At 43.6% G+C, this 15,869-nt stretch overlaps 1 protein-coding gene across 2 annotated transcripts in view; it reads right to left on the bottom strand.

Annotated features, from left to right (window-relative positions):
• Positions 1-12,727: 12,727 nt before the first annotated feature.
• LOC111970461 (integrin alpha-5) overlaps positions 12,728-15,869 on the bottom strand; it is a 56,265-nt gene continuing 53,123 nt past the window's right edge. For both annotated transcript variants that reach the window (XM_023997209.3, XM_023997208.3), the window contains exons 29-30: positions 15,594-15,716; positions 12,728-15,171 (exon numbers count right to left, since the gene is read on the bottom strand). In XM_023997209.3, the coding sequence (XP_023852977.1) occupies positions 15,088-15,171; positions 15,594-15,716 (207 nt within the window). In that variant the 3' untranslated portion in view covers positions 12,728-15,087. The remainder of the gene's footprint in view (positions 15,172-15,593; positions 15,717-15,869) is intronic.

Here is a 15,869-nt window from a genome sequence, read left to right on the forward strand (position 1 = left end):
CAGGTCGGAGTGCGAATTACACATTTGTTTACCGACTAGCTCGATTCGGTTTTACGTAGCAAAATTTGAAATTGTGTTTTTTACATTGGATAAAAGTAAAGCCTCGGAGCTAGAAAATTGTATATCATACACTACAATAGAGGAACAATGGAAAAGTAATTATGCTTTGAAAGTTGATCAACTTGTAACCCCACTTTTGAGAAAATGTCCCTTGAATATTTTGGTACACCAACTGGATAGCTCTTCTTTGTCTACACCCATTCAGCATCGTTCACACCCTTTTAAGCTTTAGCCCCACCCAGCTCTTTAGGGATTTACATGTGAGGTCATATAGTAAACAACCAAAGATTTCAAGACTAAAGGCTGGTTTATACTACGGATGTGTTCGTAAATTCAATCTGTAGTGCCAGAGTGTGCTTTGGGCATTTGTAAACTCAGAGCGTTGTCAGATTGTCCGTTCGTAAATTCAGAGCGTTTTGCTCTCGGATCCGAGCGTTCTGACCTAACAATAGCAGTCAAGCACCTTAGCTAACTGGTTAACATTGGCTAGCTTTCTAGCTACTTCCAGACACAAATGAGGCAACCAGTTTACTCGACCTAGCAGAGCTGGTTAGGCTGTTTTTTGACGTTATTCAGAGCGCTGGTGACTGCAACTGTGCTGCTGGCAACAATTTAATTAAGCTTTTTTGCCAACGTTTACTGATACCGGCCATATTCAACAGGTGTTGAGCATTCATAAATTTGTCAGTTATTCTACACTCTGGCACACTCAGACGAGTGCTCTGAAATCGGAGTAGATAGCCAGAGCAAATTTACCAGCTACATCTATTGACAGTTGTTGCAGTGACATCATGAACATTCTATTGACAGGGTTACTTGCATAGAGGAGTCTATTTAGCTAGCTAAATATTTAACCATAATCACAACTCATAACGTTACTACCCTGCATGAATCTGCAGGTAGCTAACRCCACATTCCTCACACCTCCCATCTGGGTGTTTCCCCACTAACACTAACCAACTTCCCAATCCAAAATGACCCCACCTCAGCCTTGTCAACGAAACCCCATGCCCCCCTTCACTCCCCAGATACCTACTGACCTTCCACAGATTTGCTTGACAATGCTGTTATCTAATAGTCACAGCCAATGATAAGGCATCAATTAAATCCTTATGCTGCATTCATAACCAGTTGGGAAGGTGGTAATTACCAGTTGTCTTAAATATGAGTTGAATACATTCACATTTTGAAGTGGGAAATACCATGGAGGGCCATGGAGATCATTAGAAGGCTTGTGAGTGTTTAGCAAATTTTTTGCCCATAAAAATTATATCCAGAGCTGCTTTCACTTTCTACAATAATAAATGGAAGATGAACAGAATACATTTTGTATGAACAATGCAAATTCTCTAAATTCCAAGCATCTGCCTCTAACCCTAGGAAGCTCTTTGCCACCTTCTCCTCCCTCCTGAATCCTCCTCCCTCCCCCCCGCGCGGCCCCGGGCCGGGCCCCCCCCGCCCCCCCCCCCCCCCCCCCCCTCCCCCCCTCCTCCCTCTCTGCAGATGACTTCGTCAACCATTTTGAAAAGAAGGTCGACGACAATCCGATCCGTTTGCTAAGTCAAACGACACCGCTGTTCTGCTCACACTGCCCTAACCTGCTCTGACCTTCTTTCTCCCCTCCTTCCAGATGAAATCTCGCCTCTTGTGACGCGGCCGCCCAACAACCTGCCCGCTGACCCATCCCTCCTCTCTTCTCCAGACCATTCCGGAGACCTTCTCCCTTACCTCACCTCGCTCATCAACTCATCCCTAACGCTGGCTACGTCCTTCCGTCTTCAAAGAGAGCAGAGTTGCACCCCTTTCTGAAAAACCTACACTCGATCCCTCCGATGTCAACAACTACAGACCAGTATCCCTTCTTTCTTTTCTCTCCAAAACTCTTGAACGTGCCGTCCTTGCGCCAGCTCCCCGCTATCTCTCTCAGAATGACCTTCTTGATCCAAATCAGTCAGGTTTCAAGACTAGTCATTCAACTGAGACTGCTCTTCTCTGTATCACGGAGGCGCTCCGCACTGCTAAAGCTAACTCTTCTTCCTCTGCTCTCATCCTTCTAGACCTTTCGGCTGCCTTCGATACTGTGAACCGAATCAGACCTCCTCTCCCCCTCTCCGAGTTGGCATCTCGGCGCGGCCACGCTTGGATTGCGTCCTACCTGACAGGTCGCTCCTACCGAGTGGCGTGGCGAGAATCTGTCCTCTACCACGTGCTCTCACCACTGGTGTCCCCAGGGCTCTGTTCTAGCCTCTCCTATTCTCGCTATACACCAAGTCACTTGGCTCTGTCATAACCTCACATGTCTCTCTATCATTGCTATGCAGACGACACCAATTAATCTTCTCCTTTCCCCCTTCTGATGACCAGGTGGCGAATCGCATCTCTGCATGTCTGGCAGACATATCAGTTTGATGACGGATCACCACCTCAAGCTGAACCTCGGCAAGACGGAGCTGCTCTTCCTCCCTGGGAAGGACTGCCCGTCCATGATCTCGCCATCACGGTTGACAACTCCATTGTGTCCTCCTCCCAGAGCGCTAAGAAACCTCTGGCTGATCCTGACAACACCCTGTCTTCTCAAACTAACATCAATGCTCTCTCCTGTAGGTCATGCTCTACAACATCCGCAGAGTACGACCCTGCCTCACACAAGAACGGCGCCGGTCCTAATCCAGGCACTTGTCATCTCCCGTCTGAGATTACTGCAACTCGCTGTTGGCTGGGCTCCCTGCCTTGCCATTAAACCCCTACAACTCATCCAGAACGCCGCAGCCCGTCTGGTGTTCAACCTCCCAAGTTCTCTCACGTCACCCCACTCCTCCGCTCTCTCCACTGGCTTCCAGTTGAAGCTCGCATCCGCTACAAGACCATGGTGCTTGCCTACGAGCTGTGAGGGGACGGCACCTCAGTACCTCCAGGCTCTGATCAGCCCTACACCCAAACAAGGCACTGCGTTCATCGCACCTCTGGCCTGCTCGCCTCCCTACCACTGAGGAAGTACAGTTCCCGCTCAGCCCAGTCACAACTGTTCGCTGCTCTGCCCCCCAATGGTGAACACTCCCTCACGAGCCAGGACAGCGGAGTCAATCACCACCTTCCCGGAGACACCTGAAACCCACCTCTTTAAGGAATACCTGGATAGGTAAAGTAATCCTTCTCACACCCCCCCCCCCTTAAAAGATTTAGATGCACTATTGTAAAGTGGCTGTTCCACTGGATGTCATAAGGTGAATGCACCAATTTGTAAGTCGCTCTGGATAAGAGCGTCTGCTAAATGACTTAAATGTAAATGTAAATGTAAACAATTTGTATTTTGTTCTTACCATAAACAAATACTGATGAAGATGCCTCCATGCTTGCTGTCTTTTTTGTTGACAAATTATGTCAGAGAGGTGCAAGTGGGAAACTCAGCGCACAGGGATGATAGACGAGTTTCCCAAAGTAATTACTAGCTGGAGGGGCATTCAAGGGGATTTTTCCCAGTCGTATGCTTGTATTTAAGAAATCTACAAGATGTTGTGAATGCGGCATCACACCAGAGAGAGGTGTCAGGCTCGAGCGACTGCGGAATTATGAGAAACCACCGCCCACTGTGGTATTGGAAGACTTGATAGAAGATTGCTCAGTCGTTCTGTGGTATTCTTGCACACCAGCAGGCAAAAAATMTATAACATCCCTCAGCACCAAATACCCTAGTTTTGTACTCCCAGTTATTCTTACACCTCCGACGACTCTTGCCACTTCCTTACCTTAGTTCTCGGGAGCTTGACCGTACAGCCCTCTATTGACATCTATAAATTGTGTAAGCTAATATACAATAGCTTGTATAAGCTGGCTATATAGGCCTAAACTAGCTGAATAAGATCAGTTCATCCTGTGTTACATCATACCTTTCATTACTTATCATGTGCTACTGAATACTATACTGTAGTTAAATAAAGGTTAAATAAAAAATWAAGAAATAAAAATGGAGGACAATATTGTACAAGAGGCTATGGAGATATAGCAGAATAAAWAAAAAATATTAGTTAATCACAATAAAACTGTTTCTCCGCCCACGGGTGATGTGGAGCAGAACATGCTAAGCGATCTCCAGCTCTGAGAAGAAGAAGCTAGAGAAAGTGAAAGTCAGAAAGTTCCAGCCATTTCCTGTGTTTGTAATTAGCTAGATTGTTTTGTTTTAGCCAAGGCCAGTGTGAGTCCTTGCCAAGATATAGCCTGAAAACCCTTGACAAATCCCTTGGCAGACCCCTTGAGTCTTGTAGAAAGCCAGAGGTCAAACTCACAGCTTCTGGACGTCCTCTGACATTCTAGCTCTCTGGCCACCACTCCTGATGTCAACCCAACTACTCCAAACATCCTACCCCTGGCTGTCTCTGAGCCCCTTTCCTCCCAGAGGGACCTGTAAACCAAAGAGGTCCCCTCCCTCCATCAAGGTCCATCCTTCCCCTGTTGCATGGCAACAAACTCTCCTTCCCCCCATCCTCCCCCAGGGATAAGGAGCAACTGAGGACCACTGCTCAGAGTGGAACAGGGGTCATGGATAGAAGGGATACAGCTTTTGTCAAATTAACATCAAGTTGAATTATAATCTAATTATCCTAAACGCCTACGTTATTTCTCCTAACTTGCTGTGCAACTTCTTCTAACATGCTAAGAAAAGTGAAATCTGACAAAAGCTGTATCCCATCTAGTCGAAACCTAGAACAGTGGCTCTAATGCAGTCTGTTAGCTTAGGGCAGTTGTCACAAACCGGGCGATCTCGATCTCCAAGGCAGTCCTCGGGTGCGTTCATAAATTCACTCTGGCACTCTAGATTGAATTTCAGACACACCCCTAGCCAAACACCAAACATTTCTGTAAAAAACAACAYCGATAACGCCACAGATAGATATTTCACCGGATATATAATTCACTACCACATATGGCAGGGAGAGGAAGACCAGTGGCCGGCAGTAGGAGAAGATGGAACGAGATGGATTTTGGCCGACATTGTGCAAATTTTCTCATCGATGAAACATTTGATCTCAATACAGTTTGCTGTTCCCAAAACTACAATCTGTTACGAACAGAGTGGACTAAGTTTTGCAGACTTTACCCTTTCCCAAAGTAATTTTTTTTTGCTCAGATCACTGTGCCTGCAAAGTTTCCTCGAGCCATAGACTGTAAAAAGAAACCTCAAACGAACAGTAAGGTTGATAATGTGAGACAGTGGCGACCCATCATTCAGGGCAGGTGGGGTTTTGAGACCCACATTTTTAGCTAAATTAAATTAAATAAAACAAAAAATGTTGGCGGGGGGGTTGCCTGTTTTGCATGTTATTTTGGCATTAATACATGTCACGTATCAGTTTGCAAACAATGTAAAAAAATATTTTAAAAAGCATTGCGTTAATAAAGCTGCATACGAGTAAGGCAGCTACAAAATGCAGGTGTTTCAGCCGAGCTCAGCGCTTTCTGTGGTGGTGGGGCAGCCAGCAGAAAATACAGAGCTTAGGGTTTGGTAATGTTCTCTAGTTGCGCCGTGATTGGCTCAGTGTTCTGTCACTCATGGGGACACTACGTCCCCCCCAAATCTAAGGGTACAACTCAAAAATTCAATCCCCTTGGGTGCTGTAACCCATATCGGTGCTCATCAGCCATTGGACATAAACATTACACAACAATTTGGAAATCTCAAATTCAACAATGAGTGGTTTGGAAGGAATCAGTGGCTAACTACAAGCACTGCAAAGCAATCACTAGCCTGCTATTCAGTGGAGTGGTTGTGTGGTAAGTCTGGATTTAAGGGTCTCTTTTCCAAGCTTAAAATTATAAACATTCAACATTGGCTATGCTGTCAATCCGGGAAATCTGACTTTAGTGAGTTCAAGACAATTCGGAACTCAGGAAAAAACTATAGCCTATGCTACAAAACTGTTTTTAATTGGTTACTGTTGCATAGGCTTACATTTTTTAAGTCATGTTTAAAAAAAAACATTTTTGGTAGATCTCAGCTTGCATTTTGAAAGTGATCAAATCAAATCAAAGTTTGTCACCTGCGCCGAATACAACAGGTGTGATCTCTACAACAGTGATCTTGACTCAGAAAAGGTTGGTGACTGCTGGCTTAGAGAATAAAGGACCTTTTAGGCAAGCCATAGGGAATATTCTTTACTGAAAACTTCAAGGTCATGTTATTCAGTGGGAATGGCAGAAAAATCCAAAGCCTTGCTAACGTCATGAGGAGGACATCTGGGGGAGGCTGTGCTGCTTGAAGACAGTGGGGATGGCAAAATGGGCTCCAACCCAGGATGGAGCTTGTGGTCCAGTCAATAACAGGGTTGTGTTTTTGGAGCCAGGAAAATCCCAAGACAACAGGAACATGGGGAGATGCAATGAGGAGGAACTGTATGGTCTCACTGTGGTTAACTGAAACCCGTATATGAACGGGCACAGTACTATGGGTGACTCCACCTATTGAGCGGCCGTCCAGTGCCCTAGCATCCATGGGAACCAAGAGAGGTAGAGTGGGAATACCAAGCTCAGAAGCAATAGTAGCATCCATAAAACTTTCATCAGCCCCAGAGTCAATGAGCACGTGGGGAGACTTAGATTGGTCTCCCCACAGCAAAAGCACAAAAAAGGTGTGCGGGTGATGGGAATTAGGGAACTCCTAGTCTGGCTCACTAGAGTAATTGTACCCATCAGAGACAAGAGTTTCCTAACAGGGCAGGTAGCTATATAATGTCCTGCCCCTCCACAGTACAGACAACAGTTAGAACTCAGCCTACGTGAGCGTTCCCCAACCGATAACCTAGCTCTTCCCAATTGCATAGGCTCAGGAGTATCCAACTCACCCATCGTTGATGATTCACGAGGGAACTCGGGTGGCTTTGGATCCTCTTGGAAAAACTGCCTTCGTGAAACTTCCAGATTTCTTTGAAGGTGAGTGAGCCATAGCGGATGAACGAGTGTGCCCGAGGCCAGACCTCCTCTCACTCCTGCGTTCCCTTAAGCATCCATCAATTCTAATGGTCATGGCGATGAGGGAGTCGAGGTCCACCGGCAATTCCCGAGCAGCTAGCTCATCTTTTACCACCTCAGATAATCCGTGAAGAAAGGTATCGAAAAGAGACTCCGGATTCAAGGCACTCTCGGCGGCCAACGTGCGAAAATCAACCGCGTAGTCTGCCACACTACGGGAGTTTTGGCGTAATTCAAGAAGTTTACTGGCCGCCTCTCTCCCGGATACCGGAGACTCGAATACCTTCCTCACCTCTGCCATGAAATCTTCCAGATGACAACAAATGGCGGATTGTTGCTCCCAAACTGCCGTAGCCCAGGAGAGTGCCCTTCCCGACATTAGCGTAATAATATACGCTATCTTAGATCGGTCTGAAGGAAACGATGGCTGTAACTCAAAAATAAGAGAGCACTGAGAAAGAAAACTCCGGCAGGTACCAGGATCCCCAGAATATCGTTCTGGAGGAGGTAAGCGGGGTTCTCGGGGAGCCGGGGTAGGCTGTACAAACTCACCACAAATAAGGAAAATGTTACTGGGTGGTTGGGGTTTCTCAGAGGTGGCAGGCTGCCTCGGAGCTAACTCCCTGATTTGCTTCATTACAGCCTTAAACCCTTGGTCGTGGCGTTCCATCAAAGAACGGAGCCCTTCCAGAAGGTCCTGTAACAGCTCCTCATGTCTCCCAATGGTGGCTCCCTGGTCCAAGTCTGCTGGGTCTGTCATGGCCAGTTCGTACTATCAAGGCACAAGGCGAGAGTCAGATGCAGACACAGGAGGCAGATGATTAGAGTCCAAGATGTTTATAAACAATCCAAAAGGGGTAGGCAAGAGAATGGTCGTGGACAGGCAAAAGGTCAAAACCAGTTCAAAGTTCCAGAGGTACAGAATGGCAGGCAGGCTCGAGGTCAGGGCAGACAGAACGGTCAGGCAGGCGGGAATGGAGTCCAGAAAACAGGCAAAGGTCAAAACCGGGAGGACTAGTAGAAGAGAATAGAAAAGCAGGAGCACGGGAAAAACACGCTGGTTGACTTGAACATACAAGACGAACTAGCACAGAGAYACAGGAAACACAGCGATAAGTACGCCAGGGAAAATAAGCGACACCTGTAAGGGATGGAGACAATCACAAGGACAGGTGAAAAAGATGAGGGTGTGACAGTATTCCATTAATTGTTATTTTATTATTATTTATTTTTATTTAACCTTTATTTAACTAGGCAAGTCAGGTAATTATGGCTGCAATCCCGTTAACGGGATCGATATGACAACAGCCAGTGAAAGTGCAAGGCGCCAAATTCAAATAACAGAAATCTCATAATTAAAATTCCTCAAGCATACAGTATTTCACACCATTTTAAAGATACACTTCTTGTTAATCCCACCACAGTGTCCGATTTCAAAAATGCTTTACAGCGAAAGCACCACAAATGATTATGTTAGGTCACCGCAAAATCACAGAAAAACAGCCATTTTTCCAGCCAAAGACAGGAGTCACAAAAAGCAGAAATAGAGATAAAATCACTAACCTTTGAGGATTTTCATCAGATGATCTTCATCAGATGACACTCATAGGACTTCATGTTACACAATACATATATGTTTTGTTCGATAAAGTTCATATTTATAACCAAAAACCTCAGTTTACATTGGCGCCATGTTCAGAAATGCCTCCAAAATATCTGGAGAAATTGCAGAGAGCCACGTCAAATATCGTAAATACTCATTATAAACTTTGATGAAAGATACACTTGTTCTTAATGCAACCGCTGTGACAGATTTCAACCACAATGCAACCGCTGGCACAATATTCAATAATCTGAGAACAGCGTTCAGCCACAGTTACCCGCCAAATTGTGCAGTCAACAAAACTCATAAATAGCATTATAAATCTTCACTTATCTTTGCTGATCTTCGTCAGAATGCACTCCCAGGACTCCCACTTCCACAAGAAATGTTCATTTTGTTCGGTAATGTCCATAATTTATGTCCAAATAGCTATTTTTGTTAGCGTGTTTGGTAAACAAATCCAAAGTCAGGAAGCGCGTTCACTCAAAGCAGACGAAATGTCAAAAACTTCCATAACAGTCAGTAGAAACATGTCAAACGATGTATTGAATCAATCTTTAGGATGTTTTTAACATAAATCTTCAATAACGTTCCAACCGGAGAATTCCATTGACTTCAGATGTGCGATGGAACAGAGCTCCCTCTCATGGGAACGCGCATGGTAGACCTGACTCATTCCTGTCTCCTTTGGCCCCACTTCACAGTAGAGGCATCAGACAAGGTTCTACAGACTGTTGACATCTAGTGGAAGCCGTAGGAAGTGCAAACTGATCCATATCCCACTGTGTATTCGATAGGCGATGAGTTGAAAATCGACCAACCTCAGATTTCCCACTTCCTGTTTGGATTTCTTCTCAGGTTTTTGCCTGCCATATGAGTTCTGTTATACTCACAGACATCATTCAAACAGTTTTAGAAACTTCAGAGTGTTTTCTATCCAATATTAATAATAATATGCATATTTTAGCAACTGGGACTGAGGAGCAGGCAGTTTACTCTGGGCACCTTTCATCCAAGCTACTCAATACTGCCCCTGCAGCCATAAGAAGTTAAGAACAAATTCTAATTTACAATGACAGCCTACCGCGGACGACTCTAGGCCAATTGTGCGCCGCCCTACAATATGTGATACAGCCTGGACTCAAACCAGGGTCTGTAGTGATGAGATGCAGTGCATTAGACCTCTGCGCCACTTGGGGACTTAGTAAATTTTAGTTTTCAAAAGGCAAATATTTAACATAGTTTACAGCAGTAAACATGGTAATTACAGTGCCTTCAGAAAGTATTGGCACCCCTAGACTTTTTCATTTTTTTTGTGTGTTTCAGCATGAATTTAAAATTGATTAAATTGAAATTGTGTCACTGGCCTACGCACAATACCACAAATTGTCAAAGTGGAATTATGTTTTTAGAAATTAATAAAAAATGAGTAAAAATTTGCTTAACAAGTCACTTCAGTTGCATGGACTCAGTCTATGTGCAATAATAGTGTTTAACAGGATTTTTTAATGACTACCACATCTCTGTACCCTACACGTACTGTTATCTGCAAGGTCCCTCAGTCGAGCAGTGAATTTCAAACACAGATTCAATCACAAAGACCAGGGAGGTTTTCTAGTGCCTCGCTAAGAAGAGCACCTATTGGTAGATGGAGTAAAAACATAAAATGTTGCATAGGTTGGATAGGCACACAGTGAGGCATATATTAACCCCCGCTGTACCAAACCAAATGCTAATATAATAGCATGGGAAGAAATATTGTCTAGATGCTTTTTTCCAGAAGATATGTTTATAAATTAACTGGCTGAGCTGTGGGACAGTGGATGTTCATTGTTAAATCTAACTGATCTGTTAACAGGCATTACTCATGGAATATGGGGATTGTGGTGCTATAACTCCCTGCTATCAACCAATCAGCATCCAGGATCCAAACAACCTGTTCATAACTGCGCATATTGCTGTTATTATCAAATCAAATCAAATGTATTTATATAGCCCTTCGTACATCAGCTGATATCTCAAAGTGCTGTACAGAAACCCAGCCTAAAACCCCAAACAGCAAGCAATGCAGGTGTAGAAGCACGATGGCTAGGAAAAACTCCCTAGAAAGGCCAAAACCTAGGAAGAAATTATAAATTATAAATTAAGATGAATGAGTGTTTGTTATAGCCAATGTACTATGTGTTTTCATTCTATAAGGTTAAGGAGTGCCCAGAGTGTCAATTCTACAATAACATGAAAACACAGGCCCCTGTGATGCATCCTATGGAAGTTAGACAGGCATGGTCTGTCCTGGGCATCAATCTCATAAACCCTTTTGAGAAGAGAACCATGGCTGGTATTTAGTATGCCCTAAAAAAATCCATTTGAGAAATGGATATTCAGCACAACAACTTCATAAAAGTCATCTGGCAGAAGTAAATTCATCCAAAAACACATACAGTATAATTGTATCTACACCGAGTGTACAAAACATTAAGAACACCTGCTCTTTCCATGATGGCAGACTGACCAGGAGAATGCTATGATCCCTTATTGATGTCACTTGTTAAATCCACTTCAAACAATGTAGATGAAGGGAGGAAGGATTAAAGAAGGATTTTTAAGCCTTGAGACAATTAAGACATGCATTGTATATGTGTGTCATTCTGAGGGTGAATGGACAAGATTTAAGTGCCTTTGAACAGGGTATGTTAGTTGGTGCCAGGCACACCAGTTTGTGTCAAGAACTGCAACGCTGCTGGGTTTTTCATGCTCAGCAGTTTCCCGTGTGTATCAAGAATGGTCCACCACACAAAGGACATCCAGCCAACTTGACACAACTGCGGGAAGCATTAGAATCAACATGGCCCGACATCCCTGTGGAACGCTTTCGACACATTGTAGAGTCCACGCCCCGATGAATTGAGGCTYTTCCTGAGGGCAAAAAACACAATATTAGTAAGGTGTTCTTAATGTTTTGTACACTCATTGTGTATATGAAATTATGGTGTTTTCACAAATTTCATGATATAATCGTCAAGCCCATTCAAAAGGTTTTTGATATTTGGTATTTTATTAGGATCCCCATTAGCTGTTGCGATAGCAGCAGCTAGTCTTCCTGGAGGATGATACGGAAGTAAAACGGAAGAGGTGATTAGATCACAGTAGCCTACATCAGCCTTGCTGCCTACCCACTGGGCACAAATAGGTTGAATCAACTCTGTTTCACAATCATTTGTCAACGTATTGTGACGCGGCATATACGTGGAAAATACATTGGATTTGAAAAAAATTATCAACTTTGTTTTTAGGGTGAAATTTCAACCACGGGATTATGTCACCATGGTAACCAAATTTCAACAGACAACATAATGATATATAATCCATATCATCTACACTCAATCACAGTTATTACTTAGCTTCATTGTTATCCCTTCTAATCACCAAAATGAAATTCATAAGTATCCACCCCTTTTCACACAACATGTGTGTACTAAAGAACCACCTCATGCCACAACACAGCTGGAGCAGAATTCATATAAAATAACTGACTAGATATTTCAACACACAAAAATATTATGAATTTTTACCTTTAAAACATCAGATCTTCAATGCTATATTCATTATCTTAAAAAAACCAATAGTCTGGGCTGTCATGACTTCCGCCGAAGTCGGTTCCTCTCCTTGTTCGGGCGGCGGTCGACGTCGCCGGTCTTCTAGCCATCATCGATCCACTTTTCATTTTCCTTTTGTTTTGTCTTGTCTTCCCACACACCTGGTCTCATTTCCCTCATTACATGTTGTGTATTTAACCCTCTGTTCCCCCCATGTCTGTGCGGAATTGTTTATTGTAAGTGCATGTGCACGTTTTCTCTGGTGCGCGACGGGTTTTGTACCCATTTGTTTGTTGTTCTGGTTTCCGGTGGTTTTATGAATAAAACTGCTCCATTGATTACCCAGTTTTGCTCTCCTGCGCCTGACTTCCCTGCCGCCAGTTACACACTCCCTTACATGGGCATTACTTCCTACTTGAGAATTGATCATCTACAGCTACCCTTTGGTCTCCCATCCAGGGTTTTAACCAAGTTCAGCACTGTTTAGCTAAGATATTTCTCACTGACTATTCCCAATATGCTACCTGTTAGGAATGACGCTGGAGAAGAGAAGCAGGTACGAGGAGTCAACATTTAATCGGAACACACATGAAAACAGGACAGGAACAGAATCGTGTAAAACACAGACGTAAGACAATCAATGCAGCAGCGGGGAACAGAGCTAGGGAACTGACAAATATATGGGAGGTAATAAACAGGTGAGTTTTTGATGCGTGTGACGAGGGAAGGCAGGTGTGTGTAATGATGGTGGCAGGAGTGAGTAATGCAGGGCAGCCTGGCGCCATCGAGTGTCAGGGGGGAAGAGCAGGAGCAGGCGTAACAGTACCCCCCCAGGGGCTCCACCCCGCGTCCCACCTGGGCGAGCCTGACGGGCTGGCCGAGGTACGGCACTGGACAAGCCGGCTGGGCGTAAAATCCAGACGAACCGACAGACGCGTGGGAGTCTGGCGAGCCGGCTAAGGCATAGGAGCCTGACAATCCAGCTGAGGCGTGAAAGCCTGTCGATCCCGCTGAGTCGTGGGAGCCCGATAATCCGGCTGAGGTGTAGCAGCCTGAGGAGCTGGCTGTGCGTAAAAACCTGTTAGATCCGGCTGAGGCCTGATGTGGGATGGGCGTCTTCCGAGCCAACTGGGGCAAGGAAACCTCTCGTGCCGGCTAGGGCATGGAAGCCCGACGATCCAGCTAAGGCACCCCCAGTTCCATCGGTGGCAGCCCCTGGACCCGACGTCACCACCAACCGAACCGCCTAACGAGTGGGAGCAGGCATGACATTACCGTGAGAATGATTGTTGAAAGTTCTCCACTTTAAAGCTAAATAGATTCACTGTTGCTAGCAAAGTCATTCCAAAGGTTAGGTTTAATGGAGCAAATGAAATGTGACTATATGTTGTCACTCATATATTATCAATGATGCTATTTAGGCCTATATAGAATTTGCAAAGTCATCAACAACTATTCCAATTCCAGCAACAGGAAATCAATTATAAATATGTGGATTATAATTAATGGCATTTTTTTTTGTAGGGGTTGATACATTTTTAGTTAGGACAAATTACGTTTTTAAAAGTGGAAATTACAAACTTTAGAAGCTTTTTGCATTTCCTGCTGTGCATGAAAATTACTGCAACAAATTAAATATGGCATCTGTATTTGGATTGGGTAAAATAAAATAGTAATTTAATTTTAGTCGTCAACAGCAAAACAACATAAAAAAGCCATGGCAGCTCCCAACATGGGAGGGAATTATTTCACAGAAAAACATATTTCCAATGCAGTTTGATATACTCTTCACAAAATTATAAATGTACTACTTTGAAATATACATGAACTCAAAACAAAGAAAAAATATCCTTAAGTATGATCAAATTCATTTTGTTGAATGCACAAAAACGTGTTATAAATAGTGATTAGGGGATGTGAGGTTATATCCTTCAACTGTAACAATTATCTAAAAACTTCTAGCACTGTATTTACAAATGTGGTCAAGTTGCATAGTAACAAAATGCATCAGAAAGAACATGACAGATAATATGTTTAAGCAAAAAGGCCAGGTGCGTTTCCTCTAAAAGAATCTCTGACCTCTCTCCAGCTAGCAAGCCCTTATCGTAAAACTGGTGGCTATGAGGCACCACTACACTGTAGAAAATCTGAAATCGCACTCGTATTGGCAGATATGGTGATATACTGCCAGCTGTCCAACAGCGCAATGACCCTGACTAACTGATGATCAACAAGCACCTATTAGTAGTAGTAACACCTGTTTGCAGATGGTGGGCAATGTTAACTTGCCATCAGGGTCAGGGATGGTCTATTTCGTAAGGCAATTTGGAGTAGCAAACTCCATCAATGTGTTTTTGTGACATTGAGAAAACACATTTTAAATTGACTGATACACTTTATGAGTCTATTTCTGCTCCTAGCATTCGGATGACTTTGGCTGTTATCGTTCAATAGCACACCTTCCCCAACATTCTCACCTCATAGGTAAAGACGTACTTGGTGACTCAAACAATTGAATAAATGCTCCATTGCCTCAGCCAGGGCTGCTACTTTGATGGATATTTCCCCACATCAAAGCAAAAAGCTGGATTTTAAAGACATTATTGTCTATGCAACCGTATGCAAAATATGCCCGTTTTCAGGATAGCTCTATTATAATGCAGGCCAGACATCTCATTGTGGGTTTGCCTGCTTCAGCATTTCAGTGCAGTAGAAGGCTGAATGCCAGTGAGGTCCCAGTGGTACTCATCCTATGGATGGACTTCCTTTCATACATGAGTATTCTGTGGTTTGTTTAGAGTTATAAGTTAAGTCCAACGCAATGCCTTTCCAGTTTTCCAAACGAAGTCTGGGATGGTCCATCGTTTAGGCCTCAGAAGAAGCCTGTGGTTTGAGTTGAGCTTTCTCCATGGCTGTACCATAAGGATTGGATCGTTTGAAGAAGCCCAACTGGAAAGATTGAAAGAGAAAGGAGACTTAGAACAATTTCAAAGGTAATATTTACATGAATAGTCCTCATAGCACCAGACAGTTTAGTTAGTTTGCAGTTCATCGTTATTTGCTATCAACATCCACTTTCAAGACTGTCAAATTTGAAACCCTTGATCTTATATAATAGTTTTTAGATACAATTTTATGCTACTTCCTGGCTGAAAACAACTGGTGGTATCATGGTCAGGTCGTATACTGGTTGTAAAAGGAAGTAAAAAAAGATAGATTGTAATGTGGTTGCCTGACCATATAACAACCAAAATGTGATATCCCAAGACATCATCTGGTTATATGACAGATTCTCAATCATAAACAGTTAACAAGCATTATGACATTACATGCTTGTAATTTAAGTTTGTCCTTTACGTGGCCACCTTTACCTTGTAGAGTACATATATGACCAGAGCTAGCAGCAGCAATCCAGCCAGTATGGCCAGAATGATGATCCACAGTGGTACCATGTACTGGCTGTCTGGCTTGTTCCACATCACTGGAGTCAGGACCTGCAACACAAAAACATGTTGTTACCATGGGGAAATGAGAAGTCACTTGAAAGAATAGTTGATTTAAAATCTAAACATGACATTACTCATAAAGGTTTTTTTAGTTTTTGTGTGCACATTTTCAAACAATATCCCAAATCACACAGACAGGAC

Source organism: Salvelinus sp. IW2-2015, linkage group LG11, assembly GCF_002910315.2.
Source record: "Salvelinus sp. IW2-2015 linkage group LG11, ASM291031v2, whole genome shotgun sequence".
In the NCBI taxonomy this organism is placed as follows: domain Eukaryota; kingdom Metazoa; phylum Chordata; class Actinopteri; order Salmoniformes; family Salmonidae; genus Salvelinus; species Salvelinus sp. IW2-2015.